Here is a 25,316-nt window from a genome sequence, read left to right on the forward strand (position 1 = left end):
AAAGATCTCAGAACTTTAGTATTTTGGGTTGCAAATATACAATTACATTATCACAATATAGCATTTTGCAAAACTAGTTGATAAGAGGTAACTTCTAAGATTTAATTTTGTTGGTCTTTTAAAAGGTATTATAATGCTGAGTTTTTATTAATTATGACCATATGGACCATGGTGCATAGATTGCTGTGAAATACGCAGTACAGGGCTGTTGTGAAGAAAAAAATAAAATAGTAATTTTTTGTTTTTGTTTTTGGTTTTGGTTTTTGCGGTACGCGGGCCTCTCACTGCTGTGGCCTCTCCCGTTGCGGAGCACAGGCTCCGGACACGCAGGCTCAGCGGCCATGGCTCACGAGCCCAGCCGCTCTGCGGCATGTGGGATCTTCCCGGACTGGGGCACGAACCCGTGTACCCTGCATCGGCAGGCGGACTCTCAACCACTGCGCCACCAGGGAAGCCCTTAGTACTTTTTGTTGAGCTATTTATTTACTAAGGCTAATAAGCTGTCACATATGTAGTAAATACCATTTCCAAGTTCTTTTAATTTTATTATTTTTTAATATGCTAAAGTTTTAAAGTAAATAGTCATTTATGTTTACTGTTTTCCTTTGTGATTTTTCCCACTGCTATTAAGTTTAGGAAGTTCTCTATTAAGAAATCAGATAAATACTCCCTTTTTCCCCTATGGTTTTTAAGTATTTAATATGAAGTAGAGCAGTTATGGAAATAATAATTATTTTGCACTTAAATGTTTAATCTGTTTGAAATTATACCATCTGGTATTATATAAAGCTGTACGTTTGTGGGGTTTTTTCCAAATAGCAAACCAGTTATTCCAATAACCGTTTGTTGAGTAATCCTTTCCACTTCATTCTTAATGTAGCCATTTCTTACTTTTTATGAAGTTCCTATCAGGCCAGTTCTTTCACTTCCTCACTAAAATGATACAGTGCAATATTACATATTATCAGGTACAATTGTAATGTAACCTAGTTTTCTGTGCTGCTTTACAGACTGAATGTAGAAACTGACACTCCAAGAAAGAGACCAAAAATTAGTTCTTCATCCCAAGGACTTGTTAAACTCCAAGAAACATCATACTCAAATGATAACCAAATTATTTCTCAGAGTCCTTCTTCAAATGGAACTAAAAAAGGTATAAGTAAATGTGTAGATTTTAAAGTTAAAGATATTAAATTGACAAATGTTAAGAGTGAGCTGGACCACGGAATTAAAAACTTTAGCAGTCCTAAGATTGCCAAAGATGTGAGACCTAAAGCTGAAGGCCAGGCAAGTGAAAAAAAATGGCCTCATTTACTTGCTCAGAGGGAGAAGATGAAGGAACTCAAGGAAGAAAGGTACAATAAATTTAGAGACAGTTCTGAAAAATATGTTTTGGAGAAATGCAAGAGAATCCAATTTTCTGAGGATTATAAGTCCAACAAGATAATTAAGGAACCCCTCGAATCTAGAAGAAGAAAGATCAATTTCAAAATCCTAGGAGAATCCCGTGAAACCCTTCAGAAGCTTGTAGAAGAAGATGTCTTCAGTTTAGATTCTAACACGTTAAAGACTAAGCAGGAGAAAAAAGAATGCCTGGAAGGCTCCCAGGTTTCGTTAAATTTGACAAGGCACAAAAGTGAACATTTATTTTCAGATTCCACGTATAAGCAGACTGTTCGTGAGTGGGAAGGAAAATATCATGAGCATCAAAGAAGTAATGATTCAAGTTCTAGTGAAAACCTAACCAAGGTAAGGTAGTGCAAAATGAATATAGGCTTTAGCAAAGAGTTTTAATGTACTTAGGTTTGTGTTGTTTCTATTATAGATAATGATCATAGAGAGCTGATTCTATTTAGTCAGGAAGATAATGTTGATTCTTTTATTTTACCACGATAATTCCAGCTTCCTTAGGAGGCTATCCTGGCAAGTATCAAGGATCCAAAATACGAGGGAATGTGTAAAAATATAGAAAGAAGCCATTATAGATCGTTCTATCAGAAAAGCACTGTGGCAGTCTTAGGCTCTTCTCTAACTCCAGGAACTATAGAACATCCAGGGGTTATTATTCCAAACAGCTATTCGTTTAACAAATTTTTCTTTGAATGCCCTATATGCCAGGCACCACAATCACTGTCTTTGTTTTCAGAGACTTACTTAATATGAGGAGACACAGAAACAGCCACCTCAGGTCTGAGCAGTACTTATCACCTAATATGGGAATACACAGCAGAGGATTAACATGGCCTTGGTGCACCGTGGAGGGATTAATTCAGGAAGGTTTACTGGAGGGGATAACAAGTAAACTGAGAACTGAGGATTGAATAGGAGTTATTCAGGTGCAGACAAGATGGAGTGAGATGGGAGAAGCAGGGATGTTCCAGGCAAAGGGAACTATGTGTACAGAGGTCCAGGCTAGAAAGCTTGGCATATCTTGTTTTGCTTCTAAATTATGTAATAAGTCAGCATTTGTGGACTAATTTGAGAACCTAATTGCTGCAGCCTTGTTTCTATGGCAAATAAAATTATTTATTGATACCTTTAAGACAACTTTTAGAACTTTGGAACTTCAGAAGTTCTGAAATTTAGAGACTGCTTAAAAACAGGTGGTGGTGGAGCCTACCTACTTTTAGGAATCAAGACTACAGAGTGTAGTATAAGATACTTCCTTTGAAAAATGTAGGGATTGTAACTAGGGAGGCCAGAAGAGCTTGAGAGAGAGTACTCTTTGTTCACTGAACTTGAAGGAGTCCAAAGAAGGAAAGAATTGAGTTTGTTCTTTTTATTGCTTTCTTAGAGGAAAGCTACAGTTTTCTTCTTGTGCTCTATAACCAGTTCTGTAGAGTAGCATGCAAGCAAGGAATCTGAATTTTCCAGTATGTCTACCAAACATCTTTGTATCATTGTTTGGTGTTCCCCTCGTGTTGTACATCTGAGGAAGAATATGAGAAATCCCTGCACTGCATCTTACAGGTTTTTTTGCTCTCTGTGTAGAATTGCTACACAAACCAAAAGAGATACATAGCATGAATATTAAGTTGTAGGGGAAGCAATTTTTGCATGATTACTTTACAGTTATTGGAATTAAAACTCTTTATATTCCCTTGATAGCAGTCTTATCTGACTCAAAGTCATGTAGACACAGGATCAGCAAGTAAATATTGTTCTTATCTTGAGTATATTATCTTTAGCATATTATTGACAGTAGCTAATCATCTTAATATTATATTTGTTGTTTTGTTTTCCTCATATATTCCTCAGTAGATAATTATCTTCCTAAAATAATGAGTGTACTTTACAAAGAAATAACTGTATTTTCTGGATTTAGTAATCCCGTTATGCTTTCCTAGGAGAAAGTGACTTATTTTGTTTCTTAGGTTTTATAATCCTTTGATACAGACCCTTCTCAGTTTGCACCATCCCCTCACCATTGCTAACTAATGTTCTAGAGATTTGTGGTTTATAGGCCACTTTTATAAATGGTATCCCACTTAATTCTTATGAGTCTGTAGGGTAGAGATTCATCAGTTTATCAAACATTAATTAAAGATACCTATTATGTGTTAGGTTCTAGGCATTTAGAGGTGAATAAGATGCTTTTTACCCTCAAGAAGTTCCCAGGGAGGTAGATTAGTAAGCAAATACAATTGCAAATACAGTGAAGTAAATATTAGAGCCCTAGGAATTTGGCTGGTATGAGTATAAATTTGGGAGTGAGTTAAGGAAGGGCTTATTAAGGTGGAGGTTCTTAAGCTTGGTATTGAAAAATGTGTAGAGCAAAGAATAGAAGTGTTGTCCTGTCAGGGGAGAGGACCAGTTGTGTAATGGCCCAGAGTTATGAAATTGCATGGCAAGAGCCTACGTGGGCACTTAAGTTGTTCATTTTGACTTGAGTTGTGTAGAGAATCTATAGAAGAGGAAGTTGGGGAGGAAGCGAGGGTCCAGAAAATGGATTTCTTTATCTCTCATGGGAAAGGTGGTTTTTTATCTTGTAGATAGTACAGAGCCATTGAAATGTAGTCAGGGAAGCAGTATAATCAGGTTTTTAGTTTGGAATCACTCTAGCAGATAAAACGATTTATACCATCATTATTGTTATTCCCTTTTGTCATCTCTAGGGAAGGCTTTATCCAGGTCCATGTATTTAATAAAGCATGGTAGGGGAAGGCAAACATTTAACACCCACCAAGACTTTCTTTTATAATAAGGAGGAGATTTTCCAGGACAATTGACACGAACTTTTCTGGATTTGGAGGTAACAGAAAGTTTATTGAAACCACTGAAAGTGACCTGTGATCAACGAGAGTGAAGGGTAGTAGTAAAAGAATGAAAAGACTTCAAATGTCATGAGTTTCAGGAAGTTCTATAATAATCTCTAGCTTGGTTGGCACTCCTTAGCTGAAAAGAACCTAAAGCTCTAGTGAGATTTAAAGTCAGATGGAAAAGGCATTATAAAACCCAGGGTCATGGAATAGTAAAGCTATAATGGGCCTACGTATGTGGTGTTGTATCAGGTGAAGATTGATGTTGGGTAGTTTGGGTAGAAGCTGAATTCCCAATAAAGCAACATATGATACACTTGTTTAAAGAGGATCTGTAATTTTTATACAGTGTCTTGTAAAATACATGTGAGTTTGGTGCTTGGAGAATTCTTAGAAGATGTTTTGTTTAGTAGTGGCTTTTGCTGAGTTCCTTGTCACCTGTATGTAGGGTTGAGTGAGTCTCATCCACTCACCAAAAGTGCCAGTGAAAAATTGAGATTTTCAATCTTTGCTAGGAAACAAAAAAAAAACACCCATAAATGATAACATTTTCAGCTTTTCCTCCCTCAGCCATATCATAATCTTCAAGTTCCCTTTGTTTTGTCATGTCACTTTTATAAATGGCTTACTTACTCCTGGATAAAAATTTCCCACCACCGAAGGCCAGCTCTTTTTACCTTTGCCATTGTTGTTGTGTTTCTTAGGGTGACATGTTTTATCCTAGAATACGAGTATTTTTAGGAATGTATATATATAGATGAGTAAACCCTAAAGAATTTCTACTATGTTTCATAACTTAATAGAATGAGGCTTTTCTATTCTAGGGGCAATTTTTCATCTGGGGGCAGTTTTGCCTCTTAGGAGGGCATTTGGCAACTGACTTGACGGAGACATTTTTTTTTTTCAGTTCATTGTTTTTATTGTGACTGTTTAAGTATGTACTCCCAAACAACATAGTTTACTTGTCTTTAAACTGAAGTATAAATCCTTTTCTCTTCAACTCCATTTACAATCAGATTTTATCTCTATTACTCCACTGAAATTGCTTGGGCAAAGGAATGGAGACATTTTTGATTGTCAAGGTTGGGAGTGGGTAGATATCTATTGGTAGAGGGAAGAGATACTTCTAAACATCCTACAGCGCATAGGATAGCCCCCAAAACAAAGAATTACCCGATCCCAAATGTCAGTAGTGCCAAGGTTGAAAAACCTTACTCTAGGTATATGCTTTGTAACTAATAAAATTACTTTTCATTTCAGAGTTTTGAAGCACCGTGTTCTTCAGTGTCACTTGAAAGTACTCAAGATACAGATCAAGAGGTTACTGAGATATTTATTTACTTTGAATATTTTTAATGAAATTAAGTCAAAGTGTTCCTATTTCAATAAAATATAATGAGTATAAAAACCTTGATAGTATGAAAATAACAGTGATGTCACTGCCTAATTCAATACGTAAGTTTTTATGAAGCCATGAAAAACTGTTTGGGGAAGTATTTACATTTACTTTATCACCTTTTGGGCTTTTTTTCTAATAACCTCTAATCTGTTTTGACAGAGTATCTTTTTTTAAATTAACTAATTTATTTATTTATTTATTTTTGGCTGTGTTGGGTCTTCGTTTCTGTGTGAGGGCTTTCTCTAGTTACGGCGAGCGGGGGCCACTCTTCATTGTGGTGCGCGGGCCTCTTGCTGTCGTGGCCTCTCTTGTTGCGGAGCACAGGCTCCAGGTGCGCAGGCTCAGTAGTTGTGGCTCATGGGCCCACTTGCTCCATGGCATGTGGCATCTTCCCAGACCAGGGCTTGAACCCGTGTCCCCTGCATTGGCAGGCAGATTCTCAACCACTGCGCCACCAGGGAAGCCCCTGTAATCTGTTTTGAATAAAGAGCATGGAGCCTGTGGCCCACAAGTTACGTGAATTTTAAAGTAATGTTATGTTTTTGCATGCTTATGCCTTGGCTTGCCAAAATGCAGTATGATATTAGCATGTTTTGCCTCATTTTTCTAATTAGCAACAAGATGAACATTTCTTCAATGAAAATGAGGGCACATACATTTATTTTTTACCTGTTGCTTCATTTCTCAGCTAGAATCTCCTGGTTGAACCTCATAGAATTATTGCGTACAATTTTATCTTCCCTGCTTCTAAATTAAAATTAGATTCATAGAACACTTTGTGTTTTTCTATTTAAAGGAGACTTTAAAACCATACTGATTGCTTTTTATTTGTGACAGTCAGTTATACTTTTATGTCTTTTGGGTCAATGCCCCTTGAGAGAAGAAAGATTTCTCACCTCTGCTCTAAAGTTAGATTATACTTTAATTTCTTTGCATCAGAATACATCAGGGAACTACTTCCCTGAAGTGGGAAGGGTATTAAGATCTGTATTTCAGTTTTTGATGGTTCATAAACAATCTTAGAAATCTTAGGAAAAGTGCTCATCATCCAGATATAAACATATTTGGCTCCTAAAATACTTTGAAGTGAGAATGGGGATGAGAATTAACTTGTTTTGGAAGTCTGTTTTGTACTAGGCTCTGTGTGAGGTTCTTCACATTACTTCATTTAATCCTTACAAAAAATACTAAAAGGATACAGATATTTAATATTCCTACTGTGTAGATAAACTGAGACCCATGGTTGTTAAATAATATGCTTGCCTAAGGTTGCAGAAATAATAAAGTAAGAAGAGAAGAGCTATATTAGGAACATTGTGTATGTTTATAAATCTGTATTCTTTTATCATGTGGCTTTCATATTTTTGTAAATATTTTTCTTCACAAACTATCTCATATTAAGTGAATTAATTAAGAATTAATTGCTTTTTTCTCTTACTAGTCTGCAGAGAAAATAATTCAAAATATTTTATGTGGGTCTTTTGCAATTTAGATGCAGATTGTAGAAGAGCTTCACGCTGCACGTGTGGGAAAAAGTGTGGATTTACCTGTGGTTCCACCTTCTGGAGAGTTAACAAGTATGGAGATTGACTTGGTGGAAGATGATGTACATTCCTCTTCTGGTATATCCTATATGCATATGACTGTTTTATGATTTCCTATGTTTTCTTAAGAATTAATGTGCCGACATTCAATTTTTATAATATTTAGAGGAAAAATGTTAAAATGTGCTTATTTGAAATAATAAAGTATATTTCTTTTAGCTACAGGAATCAGGTCTAAGGTTTGTCTTATCATCATTTGCTTTATATATCTCATATTATTAGGCAGTTAGACATATTTTCTCTTTCTCCTTTTGCCAAGGGGCAGTAATCAGAGTTATGAGCTGTCTTTTATTTTTGCTCTTAATCATAACTTTTAACAATTTCAGCTTTGTAAAGCACTGATCAGAAATAATGCAAATTGCTCAAAGGTATTATATTCATGGATTTCTTATTTATATAGTAGAATTGTGATTATTCTCACTCCTTGGAGAAGATAATGATAGGTGTTACCCAAAATATGTTAGTATACTGTTTTGAATTGTATTTGTAAAAATAGTAATGCTATGTTACATTCACATTGCATTTTTCAATTTATTAAGTGTTTTCCTATGCATCAACTTATCTGTTCCTCACATGACCCTATGAAATAACAGTGCTAGTATTATCTTTTTTCTTTCATTTACACATATTTGTTTTTTCAGTTATATTTCAGAATACATTAAAATTAGCTTATGATTCATAAGTATGTAACTACCAGTGATAAGAGTACAGGGTTTGGCAACATAGTTACTGCTGGTGCAAGTTAATTTATGATTTAAAATCCACCCGTAAGCAATATACAATATTCTATTGGTGGATAATTAAACACTGATTACTGTTCTTTCTCTTAAGAATTGGAGTAAATGCATTTTTGTTTTTATTGTCTAAAGTACTGCCTTAAGAATGCTGTCAAAGTTCTGTGATATCAAAATTGTAGTTATTATGCAAGTCTGTTATCAAATGTCATGAAATCCTCACTTTGCTCTTTTTCTCTAGCAAATACTGCTTCAGACAAAAAACTTTTAATTGTTGTTGACACAAATATACTGATGAATCATCTCAAATTTGTTAGAATTTTGAAGACAACAGAAATCTCAGGTATTTATAGAACATATTTACCAATTCTGATTTTCTTATTTGAGTTGATACTTTATATTAACAGTGATGTGGGTTTTTCCCCCCCACAAACTTATTTCCATTTGGATATGTTATTAAGTACGTGTGTGTATATATATATGAAGCATAATCAACTTAAGTTAAAAAAAAAAAAGCCTTTACAGGTTAACCTAGCTTCTAAACTTACTCTTTTGTGATTTCCAGTAGTATTTATTTTTGTAACATTCTCTTGACACTTATATCTGATTTTAGTTCCTATTTTTATCTATTATCTCTTCATTTAGATTGTGAATTTCTTTAAAACTTTTAATTCTCCTATAGCAGTTTGATTTAGTTGCTCAATACATATTTGTTGACATCTAAGAAATCTTTTTATTTTTTAGGCTTTGACAGGCTTGTGTTAATAATTCCCTGGGTTGTTGTGCAAGAGCTGGATCGTATGAAGGCAGGAAAATTACTGAAACATGCCCAGCACAAAGCTATACCTGCAGTTCATTTCATCAATGACAGTCTCAAAAATCAAGATAGGAAGCTATGGGGTCAGTCAATACAACTTGCATCTCAAAAACTTTGTAAGTATTGTTCTCTCAAGGTGCTTCTTGATTAAGATTTGTTTGGATGCTGACTCATTAATGAAGGGAAATGGTGCAGAACTTTAAAAAAAATTAACAGTATTACAGTGTGAAATGGCAGGGCATAGTGATGCTTTGGCATATTCTGTTAGGCTTGGTTTGGAGGCCTTTGATTTTTATTTTTCTACTTCTCCTAGACCTTCTTAGGTTATGTCCATATTTCACAGAGAGTGACTGTATAGTTCTGTATGCATAGTTGTCTATATTACAGTACTTTGGATTCTTTTTTTAAAATACCATGTTGAGTGATGAGGCCACTAAGTGATCTGTGTTTCTGATCATCACTGCATGCAGTTAATATAATGCAGAGGCAGGCATTGTTTTCCTCTGGTTTGTCAGAACCTGTAATAAGGAGGTATTTTTATTATAGAGGTCTATAGATTTTCTCCTGATTTTTTTCCATATTAGTTTATTTTTTAGTCATTTAAAAATCTTAGAACCTAAGTATGTTCTTCATGTTTTTTTTTTTTATACAAATTTTTTAAAATTAATTAATTTATTTATAGCTGTGTTGGGTCTTCGTTTCTGTGCAAGGGCTTTCTCTAGTTGTGACAAGCGGGGGTCACTCTTCATCACACACGCAGGCTCAGTAATTCTGGCTCACAGGCCCAGTTGCTCCGCGGCATGTGGGATCCTCCCAGACCAGGGCCCAAACCTGCATCCCCTGCATCGGCAGGCGGACTCTCAACCACTGTGCCACCAGGGAAGCCCCCATGTTTTTATTTTATTTTTTAATTTTTTTTAACATCTTTATTGGAGTATAATTGCTTTACAATGGTGTGCTAGTTTCTGCTTTCTAACAAAGTGAATCAGCTATACATATACATATATCCCCATATCTCCTCCCACTTGTGTTTCCCTCCCACCCTCCCTATCCCACCCCTTGTTCTTCATGTTTTATATAACTATTTGGAAAAAGATCTGTGTGTAAAGCAACACTGTTGCCTCTGCAGAGTTTATACATACATTTAGAGGATATATTTCATTCTTTAAAAATTGGTTTCTTTCCAACTCAGAAATATTTGTATATGTAGATTTATCTTATTTTAAATATGGATTTATGTTGTTTACTGTATCCATATTTACTATAGGATATGAAATAATTCATCTTTAGATGAATCTAATCATGAAATTAACCCTGAGAAGGCTTTTGGCACAGCTGTTTAGTCTTAAATCTGTGAAGAAAAAGGGCCTTTCCCATTAATTTCTTTATTTATTCTCTTTACAAATATTTAATAGCTCTTAGTATATTCCAAATACAATGCTTATGCATTTTGAATAGGAAGATCATGTGCTGTTTAAGAGCTTTTAAAGGAAACCACTAAAAAAAAATCACTTATTAGAGTTAAGAAAATATTAAAAATATTAAAATTAAAAACACATTATATTAAATTGAACACCTTAGATGGTCTTTTTTTTTTTTTTTTTACTTTCCGTTATGAAAACTTTCAAATGCAGTATAATATAATATAATATAATAATGAATCCCTATGTACCTCTCACTCATTTTCAGTGATTCTCAACATTTTGTCATTCTTGTTCTCTCATTTCCTTTTCCCCTTCTCCCCCAACTCCTGGAACTCCTGTAGTACTTTGGTATGTATTGCTAACAGATAGGACTTTTTTTTTGCAATACGTGGGCCTCTCACTGTTGTGGCCTCTCCCCTTGCCGGACGCACAAGCTCAGCGGCCATGGCAACCACTGCGCCACCGGGGAGGCCCTTTTTTTTTTTTTTTTTTGCAGGACTTTTTAAAAAAACAGCCATGCAGTTAACAAAACCTCTAATCTAAACCATCATTTCAGTAAAACCCCGATCCTTAAGAAGAGGTGGGAACTTTTTTTTACTCTTAATCTTTTATTGTTTTTCTTTGTTAGTTGATACAAATTGTGTTTTATTATATAATTATATAGATGATGATAATAATAGACAACACTTACATGGCCATTACTCTCCAGACCTTTTTCTAAGTGCTTTACAGCTAATATCTCATTCAAACCTTATAGTACTTGTGGAAGATAAATTCTTATTAGATCCATTTTATTGATGAGGAAATTGAGACATAGAGATGTTAAGAACTTGTCCTAAGTGGAATATCTATCCCTTCAATAGATTGACTTTGAGACTTATTTTAGAAGAGCTAATTTTAGAATAGATATTTTGGCCACATTTATTATTTATAGATGCTTGTTATGTTTCTTTTGATTTTTCCATTTTTATGTGCTTTTTTGATACTTTGACTTCTTCAGTCTATGCTTTTTGGGTTATTAAGGAGGATAAATCATAGTAGTGGTCTCAAACTTGTGTGCTGCTTCAATTTCTGGGTCTTCCTTGATATCCACATTTCACTTTAAAGCTTAAATTGGTATTATTTGATCTTTGTTTTGTTAAATTGCGCTTTTAGTTATAAGGTTGTAGATAGATTATTTGTGTAATTGTCTGTGTCAGATAAATCCTTTATGTGTTTCACTGTATCATTGTTATCTGTCAAACTGATTATTTAAAACATTCTTTATATAAAATCTAATGTACTCAATACATTTATTCTGTTGATAGTGGTTTTATGATATCCTTTAGAAATATCAGTCATTTTTATCATAATAAAATTATATTTTATATTCTAATGGTAAATTGAAATTCTTATGAAAAAACTTAATTCAGGCTTATTGAGTGAAATTAAAGTACTTGCTTGGAGAAAAGCAAGAACAAAACAGTCTTTACACTTTACATCTGTCGAGCACATTTGCCACTAACTCTAATAATTGCTTATCTTGCTGTATTATTTTCTTTTATGTAATCACAGTATTATAACAATGTATTTTTTTAGACAAGCATTTTCCATTAAAAAAAAGAAAAATGCCACAAATTGAATGCAGATAGTCCATGTTAAAATAGCCTTAGTTGACCATAGTTTTAGTGTTGTCCTTACTCTTTTCAAAATTGTGTTTATTTGATGTAGTATGCATTATGGTGAGAAGAGAATAGGATTTGAAATGTGATTGACCTGGGTTTATAAGCTGACCTAGGGAAAGTTAAAGGTGAGGAAACTGAGTAAATGAAATGGAGGGAAATGACCTCCCCCTGAAAAAAATGGTTGTGAAGATTGGTTGAGCTAATATATTACTTAATGATTTATGGTCTGGAATAGGCGATAATTCTTTTGCGTCCTTTTACATGAGAAGGTTATACAGATTGATTAGAAAAACTAAAAATCCCTTTCCCCTAAATGGACATAGATTATTAATAGGTAATTCACAAAAGAAGAAGTACAACTAGTTGGTCCTTTGTTCAAGGCAAATATTTTCCTGTTTGCTATTTTTAATATTGTTAATTTCTTATGTATAAAGTTTTAGTTTATATCTTTCACTTTTTCCTTTTTTTTTTAAATTGCTTCTATGTTTAGTAAGCTACTCCTTCCCAGCACTTGATAGGAACACAGTGCTCAGTGCATTGGGAATATAAGTTAGTAACTTTTCAGGAGAGCAATTTATTAGTGTGTATTAAGAAGCCAAAAGAGATGGTTCTCTTTCTAGAAATTATTTTAAAGAAATAATCAGAGATGCTCACAGTGATTTATATAAATAATGTTCATCACAGCATGATTTATGCAGCAAAAAAATTGGAAACAATCTAACATTTGGAGAAGTTACGTATAATGATGTAGTCATATGAGAGAATATTGTATTTTGAAAAATGTTAATGACGTGTGATATTAAAATAAGATTTAAAAGAATATAAAGTGCAATCCCAAATTTCTTAGATTATGCATGTATACTTATAGATGGTGGATATTGGTAATATTGAGCTGATGGAATTATGAGTTATTTTAATTTTCTTAATATTTGCTGAATTTTCCAGATTTTCTATAATTATTTTATTTTTATAATTAGGTAAAAATAATTAAAAGCAAAAATAAAGTTATCTGACACCTCCCACATGAGACATTTATTCCATCATTTTTATATTTTCTTTTATTATATTTTTGTTGAATCAAATATTTGTACCAGACACTTCTAAGTGTTGAGGCTGCAGCAGTGAATGAGACATACAAGGCCTGCTGTTGAGAAGCTTTAATTCTATTAAATGTTAAAAATCATATTAACTCTCATTTATACAGAATTAATTTGGTGTTGTGAGTAGAGGTTGTTGCTGTTGAAGTGCCATTTAAGCTGAGTCTTAAGTAATAAATGTATGCTACTTAAGGAACACATGATACAGGCATATATTGGGCCAAGTGTTTCATATAAATTTTCTCATTTAATCATCCTGTTAAGCAGTTTGTCCATTATTACATGTCCAGTATGTGGGAAAGCAGGGATTCAAACCCAGATCAGTCTGTTTTCAGAGTCCGTTTTGTTCACGTTTGAATAGTACCTGAGCAGGTGCTCAAAAATATTTGTTGATAAAATATTTCATGAATATTCTTGTAGTTTTAGGTATATCTTCCAGGCCCATGTGTCCTAGAAAAAATGACAGAACAGGTAATCTTGAACTTTGGTACCTTTAGAGCATGTACTGTAGCCTTTAAACATCCTTCTTTTGGTCAAATTGAGTTACTAAAGTTAACCAGTGATTTTGAGCTGCCCATTTTGCATTATTGTGGTATTTACTCTCTGAGCTAAAAGAAGGAAAATTGATTGCTATACTATGTCTGGCTGGCTGGCTGGTTGTCGGATTAAAGAACTGAATCACATCTCCCTAAGGCTCATGCTGTAAGATCAGTTGAGTTCTGTCTAGATTTCACCACGAGATTGTGAGACCCCTAAAAGCTTGTCTTTTGAATGTCCAATTACCTAGCCTAGGCACCTGGTGCAAATTAGACCCTATATAAATATTTATTGAATGCATGAATGAATTTTCTAATTTGAAAGTTTAGAGGACTAAGTAACTGTAGGCTAAAAGTTGAGGGGAAAAAAGGTTATAATCTGGGAACAAAGTTGAGTCTCACTGTCCATTACATCTTGAATTTCAGTGTGTAAGAGAGTTGCCAAAGGCTTAAATCAATCTTTGGGTCCAGGCTCCAAAGATTCTTTTCCAGAAATGGGTCTGGGTAAGTACCCCAGGGAGTTCTGAGGCAAGTAGTGTAAGGACTTATAAGAAATGCTGTCCTTGGTCCTATTCCTACACATTACATTATTTTCACAAAAAACCAAACTTACTACATGCTTTAAGGCTTGGAGAATGCTAGAGGACACTCTGTCAGCCACATATTAGCATTTGTTAGAAGTTACTTTTTGTATTCTCTGCCTAGCGCCTTTGTTGCCTTCTCCTATACATCTCTCTCTAAACGTTATTGCTTAGAGTTTAAGACAAAGCAGACACATGAAAGTGGTTCTGTTGTTGGCAGAACAGTTGCTTATAATTTTACAGACCTCTTTTAAGCTGTTGATTTTAAGCATGATGTAATCATATAATTTACTTTTGTTAAGTCAATAAGTGACTGAACTGAGACTAGATTCGTAGCTTTTGGTTTCTAATATGGCATTTAACCTACTGATCAGATTTTTTCCGTTGGATTTATTAATAGGCATATCCTATTCCATTTTACTGATAGTAGCAAACTAATCAGTTTATTAAACCCACATCTATATGCTGCCTGAATTCTAGATACAGAATTTTCAAGGCATTGTTTTTGTTGTGTCTTATCTTCCTCTTATTTAAAAAGTTTTCTTTCTTTCAGATGATTTGATTTGTAAATATGGCCTAGATTATTCATACAGTTCACAGATTTTTAGTGTGCTTATTGATTGTTGCTTTTACTAAATTTGCAGATGGATTGAGCGATGAGAACAATGATGATCGTGTATTAAAATGCTGTCTTCAGTACCAAGAATTATTCCCTTGTTCTCTTGTTATTTTGTGCACGTGAGTTTCATTATCATTTTACTCTTTTTTTAAAAATAGTGACTTATATTAAAGAATTTTTAAAAATCATACTGTCCCCCATACCAAGATGAAAAACATACATACTTTTCTAAATCTGCCAGTAAGTATATTCATTTATATCTCACATTCTTATAATGTGCAAGCTATAGAAGAATGAGATTTGAATCTCATGGTTTCATTTCAACTTAAGTTATTTGATATTTAGAAAACTTTTGAAAAAGCAGGGAAAGTCAATTTAACATCCCCAAAAAATAGAAATAAAAATCTGACATTTTTGGTCATGAGGCAGGAGAGTTAATTAACTAATTAATTAATTTGTGGAGAAGGGCTAAGTTTTGTTGCAGTTATATCCTTGATGCCTGTGATAGAGTTAGAGTTGGAATTTTGGATCTACCACTTAATCAGCTTTGTGACCTTGGAAGGTTGCTTAATGCTTCCTCATGTGTAAAATATAGGGAGGATAATAATACCTGCCTTTATAAGGTTATTGTGAGTATTTAGTCAGAAAAAATATATATATGACTTAGAAGAGTGCCTAGCACATAAAATTATCTCAATAAGCGTTTTTTCCTCCTCCTCCCTTCCTGATTCCATTCCTCCATTCCCAACTAATGTATTCATAACTTAGTTCTAAGGTAAAAGTATAATGTTAAGCAAAATTGTATTCATCATGTATGAGAAAAGGCTTTAAAGGAACTGATAAGAGCAATTTTAATTTGCAGTCTTAGTCTGAATTGTACTCACTGAAAAATGGGCTTTTTACAGTTTCGTGATCATGCCCAAGTTCTCTGAAATGGAGTGATTATAGAAATGAATAGCCATAAGATTTTTCTTGTAAGGGGGCTTGGTTAATTATCATTTTAGCTGTGTTCAAAGATAATGTTATTTTTTTATATTAAAGGAAATACTAGAGATTTCTATCTCTAGTTTCAAATTATTTTTTAATCTAGGACATAATATATCATGTTGGAGTTTGTTGAAGGCTGAAATAGAATTAATATGTTAATCATTTTGAATTTGTGATAAACTAAAATTGAGAGATAATTTTTATGTATTTGTTATTTTTTTAGTTCAACTTAGAATGAAAATTAAATTGGTGAGATTTTATCAGTTCTCCATTATTTCTGCAGTCACTGTTTTGGGATTAACAGATGTAACAGTTTTCAGTGAAATGAAAATTCGTAGTCAGACTTTACTTTTAACTGGCATCATCAGGCAAGCCTGTTTTTTATTTTTATTTTTTCCTATAAAGTGTGATAATCATACTGTGTTAAGTCACACATACTTAATGTGAGGATACATTTATATTACTTAAATGGATGATGATTATAATAATTAATATTAATAACAACAGTGACTAGGAGAACCCTTCTATAAACACTATATACTATACCTCATTCTAAGTGCTTTACTCATATTTACAATCCTAAATATGGGCCAGGAACCCCCAGTTAATATCTCCAGTCCACATCTCTCTTCTAAAGTCTCAACTAGTATATTCATCTACTTATTTGATATCTCTGTTTGGATGTCTCATAGACATCTGGGACCTACCATCTCCAAAAATGAACTCCTGATCTTTCCTTCTTAACTGTTCTCCATCTGAATAAAAAGTGCCATCTTCTACCCATTTGCTAAAGCCAGAAACCTAGGAGTCATTTTTGATTCCTGCCTTTCCTTCGTAATCTATATCCAGTTAAATAGTAGGTCTTGTATGGTCTTCTTTTCTTTGTCTACTCTGCCACCATCCGATGTCAAGTGATGTTATTTTTCCTGTTCCTTTTCTGCTCTAAGACCCATTATGCTCTCTACTTCAATACTTACTTTCCATTTATTTTTCAAAAAGTAATAATGGTATTTTTAATTTTTAACAAGTTTCGTTATGAAGAATTTCAACAACTTTCAAAATGAAGAAGAGCTAATAAACTCCTAAATACTCAGTTACAACAATTATCAAGATTCTACCATTCTTCTATTATCTATATTTCTGTCCCCCATATGATTATTTTTATACAGTTCTTTTTATTTTAAGGGAAAATGTATAATATTAAAATGCCCAAATCTTAACTATACAGTGTTGACAGTGGATACCCTGGTGTAACCCACATCTCTCTTGATACATAGAATATTTCCATTACCCCAAAAAATACTCTCATGCCCCTTTTGTGCTCTTTTCCTAGTTTCTTAAGGTGGACGCTTAGATCATTTTTTGAGACTGCTGTAAATTTCTCTTTAAGCACTGCTTTAGCTGCATTCCACAAATTTTGATATGTTGTGTTTTTATTTTCATTCAATTTAATATATTTTATAATTTTCAGGGATTTCCTGGCAGTCCAGTGGTTAGGACTCAATGCTTTCACTGCCAGGGCCCTGGTTTGGATTCGATCTCTGGTTGGGGAACTAAGATCCTGGAGCCATACGGCGTGGCCAAAAAAAAAAAAAATTATAATTTTCCTTATAATTTCCTTTTTGACCCATAAGTTATTTAGATATTTGTTACAATTAATTCCAAATATTTTCAAAATTTCCAGTTTTTTGTTATTGATTTGCACTTTAATTCTGTTATGGCTTGAGAACATAATTTATATGATTTCTATTCTTTTAAATTTGTTAAACTTTGTTTTATGACCAAGAATAAGGTCTAACTTGGTGAATATTTTATGTGCACTTAAGAAGAATGTATTCAGCTCTTGTGGGTAGAGTATTCCATAAATTTTAAATAGGTCAATTTTATTGATAGTGTTGTTCATGTCTTCTATAACCTTACTAATTATCTGTCTACTTGTTCTATGATTACTGAGAGAGGAGTATTGAAATTCCCAACTGTAATTGTGGATTTGTTTACTTCTCCTTTCTGTTCTCTTTGTTTTATTTCATGTATTATGAAGCTCTGTAGTCAGAGGCATACACATTTAGGATTGTCTTCTTGGTGAATTGACACCTTTCTCATTATACAGTGTCTCACTTTGTTACTGATAATATTCCTGGTTCTGAAGTTTCCTTTGTTTAGTATTAATATTACTACTCCAGTTTTGTTTGCTTAATATTTATATTGTATATCTTTTTCATCCATATACTTTTAACCTATCTGTGTTTTTATATTAAAGTAAGTATTTTGTGGATAGCATGTAGTTGGTACTTTTCTTTTTTTCCATTCTGACAATTTCTGTCTTTTTAATTGATGAGTTTCTACTATTCACAGTTAATTGGTTGGATCAGAATCTACCATTTTGCTAATTATTTTCTATTTGTTCAGCTATTCTTTTCTTCCTTTTCCTTTTTTTTTGCTTGGATTAATTGTGGTGCCATTTTATCTCCATTATTGGCTTTATACCTTTTTGAAAAAACTTTTTTTTTTTTTTTTTTTTTTTTTTTTTTTTCCTTGCGTTATGCCGGCCTCTCACTGTTGTGGCCTCTCCCATTTGCGGAGCACAGGCTCCGGACGCGCAGGCTCAGCAGCCATGGCTCACGGGCCCAGCCGCTCCGCGGCATGTGGGATCTTCCCGAAACGGGGCACGAACCCGCGTCTCCTGCATCGGCAAGAAGCCCTGAAAACTTTTTAATGGTTACTTCAGTGTTTATAATATACAGCTTTACTTGATCAAAGTCTACCTTTAAATAATATTATATTGCTTCATGTATATTGTAAGGATTTTAATATGCTTCATATTTCTCCCCTTCCGTTTTTGCTATCGTAGTCATATATATAGCCTTTACAGAAACAATAAACACAATACTTTGCTAATATTTTTGCTTCAGCCATTTACCATCTAAAGCAATTTAAAATAAAGTGAATATTTTAATCTTGCATTCCATTTTTAGCACTCTTCATTTCTTTTTTTGGATACAAGTTTCTGTCTGGTGTCAGATTTCTGGTCATATTCATTTTGCCCAAACAACTTTCTTTGACATGTTAAATCTGTTGGCAGAGAATTTTCTGGTTTTATTTGTCTGATAGTGTATTTATTTATTTATTTTTGAAAGATATTTTTACTAGATGTACAATTCTGGGTTGATTTTTTTTTTTTTCTTCTGGTATTTTAAAGGTGTCACTCCATTTTCTTCTAGCTTGTTTGGTTTCTGATGAGAAGTCTGCTGTAAATGTTGTCTTTTTCCTCTGTGTGTAATGTGTCTTTTTTCCCCTCTCATTGCTTTCAAGACTTTGTCTTTTGTTTTTTTAGCAGTTTGTTTTAGCAGTCTTTAGCAGTTATGGCCAGTTGTTTGTGTGTATGTTTGTGGTAGAGGAGAGGAAATTATCCTGCTTGATATTCTCTGAGCTTCTTGGATCTATGGTTTGGTGTTCATTTTAGTTTTGGAAAATTCTCAGCCAAATATTTCTTCAGATATTTCTTCTGCCCCATTCCTTCTTTTCTCCTTCTGGTATTACAGAATTACATTGTAGTAGTCAGCATCCATGATGACTCCAGTGATCCCTGCCTCTTAGTATTTTTTGTTTGTTTGTTTTTGTTTTTTCTTTTTTTCTTTTCTTTTTTTTTTTTGGCTGCGCTGCATTGTGAGATCTTACTTAGTTTCCTGACCAGGGATGGAACCCAGGCCCCCTACAGTGGAAGTGCAGAGTCCTAACCACTGGACTTCCACGGAATTCCCTGTGCCTCTTAGTATTAATGCCCTTGTGTAGTCCTTTCCTACATTGTACCAGGAATGGTTGTCTGTGTGACAGATAGCATGCATCAGAAGCGATGATATGTCACTTCTTAGATTAGGTTATAAAAGACTGGGAATTCCTTCTTGGGCACTCTTGTTTCTTCCATCTCTCTTGGATCACTTGTTGTGCAGAAGCAAGTTGCATGCTGTGAGGAGCCCTGTGGAGAGGCCCACATGCTGAGAAACTGAAGCCTCCAGACAAAAGCCAGTGAAGGGCTACTCCCTGCCTATAGCCACATGAATGAGCAGCAATTAAATCTTGAGATGACTGCAACCCCAGGCAATAGCACGCTTCACCTTTGTGAGATACCTTGAGCCAGAACCATTCAGTCAAGCTACTCTCAGATCCCTGACTCTTAGAAGCTGTGTGAGATAATAAATGTTTTTTCAAGCTGTTAAATTTGGGGGATTAATTGTTACACAGCAGTAGACAACTAATACATGCATGTATATTGGACCATTTGATATTGTCCAACAGCTCTTATGTATTTTTTTAACCTTTTATTCTCTTCTTGTTTCAGTTTGGATAATTTCTTTTGACCTGTCTTAATGTATGTTGTTTCTTTCCTCACTTGTGTTGAGTCTGTTGAGGAGCCTGCTGAAGGCATTCTTCATTTCCATCTGGTTTTACATGCTATTCACCTTTTTCATTAGAGCCTCTAACAGATTAATCAAAATTATTTAAAATTTCCTATCATATAGCTTCAACATCTGTGTCATGTCTGAGTCTGGTTCTGTTGATTGCTTTGTCTTTTGGCAGTATGTTGCTTTTTTTTCTGGGCAGAATTTATATGCAGATTTTATGACTCACCTTCTCTGTGGTTTCCTCCCTTCTTCAGGTTCCACCTTAACTTTCTGTATGCTCTGGCCAGTCCTGAACAGTGCCTTCTGACATTTCAAGCCATAAAGACTGTGGCTTTCTGTTGTAAGGCATTGATGAATTAGGGAATACCCTCAGGCAAAAAGGTAGAAAATTGTAGCTCTTACCAGTGCAGCATCTGCTTCTTGAATGTAGATTCCCCTCCACCTTCTGCCTACATTTGATTGCCTTCTAGTGCCTTCAAATAGGGTTTTTTGGGATTGTCTTTTTTTGTTGCTTTTGGTCCAGATTTTCTAATTCTTGTTGTGGGAGGGTTAGTCTGACCAAGCTACTCTGCCATTAACAAAAGCTGGAAGCCTACTAGATGCAAGAACAACAGTTTGGTAAACACAGATCTGATCATGTCATTTCCCCATTGAAGCCCTTAAATCTCTTTCCATTTATTAATGTTCTTGCCTTTCTCTGTAGCCACGTAAACTGGTCTCATGCACTATGCTCTAATCATACTGGCTCTTTCAGCAAATAGCAAATTCACATCATTTGTCTTATGCTCACTCTAAGGAAATTTATAATTGCTTACCCTGTGTAAATTATTTATCTTATTATGGCTCTCTGTGTTTATCTTGGGATGATCATATTCTTGTGTTCAAGTCCATCTCCCACTTACTGGGTATAACTTTGGACAAGTTACTTAACCTTTTTATACCTCAGTTTCTTTTTTTTTTTTTTTTTTTGGCCATGCCACATGGCTTATGGGATCTTGGTTCCCCGACCAGGGATTGAACCCAGGCCCTCAGCAGTGAAAGCGTGGAGTCCTAACCAGTGGACCCCCAGGGACTTCACATACACCTCAGTTTCTTATGTGTGAAATGGGGATAAAAATAAGTACCACTCCTACCTAAGAGGTTTGTTGTGAGAATTAAATGGATTGATATATATATAAAGTGTTTAGAACAGTGCCTGGTACCTGGGAAACATTCAATATATAATAATAATAATTATTCTCAAAAGCTCAGATGATTTGATTCTAGTGTATATTTATTTATCTTCTATATTTAAAAAATTGTTATCATTTCTTAATATATATGCTGAGAATCACCAGCCTCTGATTAGATTCCATGTGTTTTTAGTTGCCATGTGATTTATCTTATAAAAAATAAAATATTTTTTCCTCCTAACCCAACCTTAGGGATGATAGAAATTTAAGAAACAAAGGCCTAATAAGTGGTGTGAAGTCACTCAGTAAAGAAGAATTGAGTGCAGAATTATTAAACTTATCTCTGAACACAGTTGTATGTCATCAGCCTTGTATATCTAAACAACAATTGAAAGCAGGTAGTATTCTTACTACAAATAATTAGAAATATATCATATTTTATATACTAAGAATATTGATAACAGTTGGAATTAATAGTAAATTTTTATTTTGTACATTGAAAATAACATTGTTTGGAGTATTTTCTGGCACAAATGGTAGAGATGAATGAATATTATAATGGTAATCCAAGAGAAAATATAACATTATTGCCTTCTACATATACTTTTACAAATTAATTTGAATTTTTGTCTGTACAGTCACATACATTTTTATATATTTATAATCAGTGTGTGCATCCTATTTTTTACCTCAGAGTATACCTTTTAAATTAATAGTAGCCACAGGAAATATTCATTTGAGGTAGAGAGAAATTTTTAGTTTATTTCAAAAATTAGTTCCATATTCATAACTTTCTATTAATACAGTAAAATCTCAGAAATAGAGAAACTTGAAGGACTCCAGTAATAATTTTTTTTTAATTTGAACGAATATTTAAGAAAGCTAAAGGCAATACTGCTGTTTTATCTCTTTTTTTCCACCAGAATAATCTGTTCTATCGCTTGATATTTGTTGAAATATATTAAATCTTACATAATTTAAAAATACATCCCTCCATTTCCCTCTGTGGGAAAAATAATTATTGAAGTCTCTAAAAGCATATGTATATGCTTCATGTATTCATATATCACATGCTACTTATTTGACCTTTATGGTAATAAAATTTCTTTTGTCATAATATTCAAAATGGCATTTAGAGGGAGTAACAGAATATTCTAGTATGTGGTTTTTCAAGGGAAACATGCGTTTGGTTTGCCCATTATATTACTGTCATTTTAAATCCTTGGTTTGTATTTGTAGAGATATGCCCCTTAATACATTGAATTTTGCCATAAAGTAATTGCAGTTGTTTGCAGGTGTCAAAGTAGTAATTATATTGAAATAATATCAATTAAAATAATCAAAACTTATTTTAGAAGGGGAAGGAATAAAAGTGGTTAAGTCAGAGCTTTTAGTCTTTTCAAAGCAATTTATTGATGTGAATTGCGATTGGAAGAATATATTATCTTTGGAAGAAAACACATTTTGATCCATAGTTCTTGGTTTTCTATTATAAATAGATGCAAGGCGTTATTTTAATTTTTACTTTTTTTGAAAATAATAAAATTTAAACTTTGGTTAAAATATCACACACATTTCTCAAATTTCTATTTTAGTAAAAACATTTCGTCTCCTTTTGTCAAAAGGTAAAGCTTTTGCTAATGTGATATATTTATGTTGAGTCTAAAATAACTATACTAGAAATAAATGTTTCTAAATAGTTTTATTTTTATTTTAAAAATTATTTATTTATTTATTTTTGGCTGTGCCGCATGGCTTGCGGGAGTTCCTCAACCACGGATTGAACCCCGGCCACAGCAAGTGAAAGCCTGGAATACTGACTGCTAGGCCACCAGGGAACTCCCATGAATACTGTTTCAAAAATAAAGTATTCATTTGTTTTTAGGATCGAATACTAATTATATCCATTAAATGTTTATTATTTATGGCCAAATACTAATTATATATGTAAAATATTTACTATTAGTGTCCTAAATAAAGCCTGTAACTATTTGTTTTAAAGAACCAACACCTTTAGAGAAGAGCTGTGAGGAGGAATCTACAAACTCTGGACTATGCATTCTACTTGAAAGCATTGTATCTGATCTCGAAAAATCTCTTGGAACAGCCTTATCTTCAATATTAGAAACAGAAATGAAAATTGCTTTTGGAAACCTTTGGATGGAGGTGATTATTTCAACTCTTAGTTGAAAATTTCCTTTTTATTGCTAAAGATTTATTCCCTTATTTTAAGAAATATTACTTATATAAGATGTGTAAGCTTTATTGTAATAATCTACATCACATTATATTTTTTTCTTGAAGTTTTTGGAATAACTCTGAACGCTAAGTGTTGGGCATTTCCTAAAGATTAGGACTATATTTTATCATTCATTTTTTTTGAATTTTCATTTTTATAGAGCAGGTTCTTATTAGTTACCTATTTTATACATATTAGTGTGTACATGTCAATCCCAATCACCCAATTCATACCACCACCACCCCCTCTTCCCCCCTTGGTGTCCATATGTTTGTTCTCTACATCTTCTCATTCATTTTTTTCAGTGAACAAATATTTATTGTGTGTCTACAGTGTATCAGACACATTGCCTCCATGGAACTTAAATTGAATTCAGAAAACCTCTCATTTTAAGTTTATTTGAGTCAAAATGTCTAGTATAGGGAATTACCTTAGCAATATGTTTTCAGAAAGAGAAGTTAAATGTTAGCTTATGTCATGTAAATATGAGAATCAGAGTATAAATTTGATATTAGTAAAATATTTTGAATTTTCTTTAGATTCACATCTTTTCTGCAATCAGTAAAACACCACATTTGGCAATAGTGGCCTTTTTAGTTTAATGTCTGTTTGCTATTCACATTTATCATTAGGAGAAACTTTGTTTGCCATCAATTGTATCTCTTCCAGATATTCAGTGAGGTTCTAATATTTGCCAGTGTGGCTTGATTATATTATCAAATCTTGAACCAAGATGATGAAGAATGATCAGATTCTTCTAGGAAGGTTGATGTAAATTAGATTTCATAATAGAGTCTAGGAAAGTCATTGCATATGAACGATTCAAAAAAGGATGTGCTGACATCTTTTAGTACTAAATGATCAATCTTCTTTGTAAACATGTCTTTACAAAAGTGTAGCAAGTGTCAATTATAGTTGACAATTTTTTTCTATATAGATTATTTTCCCTAGTTTTATGAAATAGATTGATTTCCTCATAGAATTGACCATGTTGAAAAGTAGATCGACAACTTTTGCTGATTAGAACTATGCTTCTTCTGATTAGAACTGTGTTTTTGCACACATAGTTTCTGAAGCTATAAGGATTAATACTAATATGAATTTTACAAAAGCAATTTGCAGTGGGATTAGCATTTTAAGATTGTGATTGGTGTTTAATAAAACATCTTTTAGTTTAAAAAGAATTCAACTATGTTTTGCCTGGAAATATATGTAGGAATTCCTAAATAGGTACTTTTAAATAATAGGAATAATAAGTAAATCAATGATGCTATTTTTTTCTAGGTGCTGTACTTGAAACCACCATGGACTCTAATACATTTATTACAGTGCTTTAGAAAACATTGGTTGGCTGTATTTGGATTAGTTGTGGAAAAGAACTTGCTTTTAACTGTTGAGAGCCTATATGAAAATCTCTCTAAAGGTTTGAATCTTTTATCTTGTCTTTGGAAATGTTGTATTAAAGTCAGACTAATAGATATACTCCATGGAATGTGAAGATGAATTAATAAGAGATTTGTCAATTAGTTCTTAACCATTTATACTTCTAATTTCTTAAGGAAATTTATGGCAGCTGGATGAATGGATGCAGTTCCTAGAGCTTGTAACTGTTAATTGTATCATTGTTGATGTTCCTGGATATTGTGAATATATAATTTTTAATAATGTTTGAAAACTTTTAAAAGTTTATTTAGGTATGCAAATAGAATTATGTGGATTTTTTTTCATTGCTCATCGTGTTTAACACACGAGCTTTTTTTTTTTTTTTTTTTTTTTTTTTT

At 33.3% G+C, this 25,316-nt stretch overlaps 1 protein-coding gene across 1 annotated transcript in view; it reads left to right on the forward strand.

Moving 5' to 3' along the window:
- Positions 1 to 25,316, forward strand: part of SWT1 (SWT1 RNA endoribonuclease homolog) — an 86,085-nt gene that overhangs the window by 5,741 nt on the left and 55,028 nt on the right. Inside the window, exons 4-12 of the mRNA XM_007451142.1 lie at positions 1,011 to 1,749; positions 5,520 to 5,579; positions 7,151 to 7,280; positions 8,238 to 8,339; positions 8,741 to 8,929; positions 14,760 to 14,853; positions 21,549 to 21,694; positions 23,299 to 23,462; positions 24,820 to 24,958. Of these exons, the coding sequence (XP_007451204.1) occupies positions 1,011 to 1,749; positions 5,520 to 5,579; positions 7,151 to 7,280; positions 8,238 to 8,339; positions 8,741 to 8,929; positions 14,760 to 14,853; positions 21,549 to 21,694; positions 23,299 to 23,462; positions 24,820 to 24,958 (1,763 nt within the window). The remainder of the gene's footprint in view (positions 1 to 1,010; positions 1,750 to 5,519; positions 5,580 to 7,150; positions 7,281 to 8,237; positions 8,340 to 8,740; positions 8,930 to 14,759; positions 14,854 to 21,548; positions 21,695 to 23,298; positions 23,463 to 24,819; positions 24,959 to 25,316) is intronic.

Source organism: Lipotes vexillifer, unplaced genomic scaffold, assembly GCF_000442215.2.
Source record: "Lipotes vexillifer unplaced genomic scaffold, Lipotes_vexillifer_v1.1 scaffold343, whole genome shotgun sequence".
Lineage (NCBI taxonomy): Eukaryota > Metazoa > Chordata > Mammalia > Artiodactyla > Lipotidae > Lipotes > Lipotes vexillifer.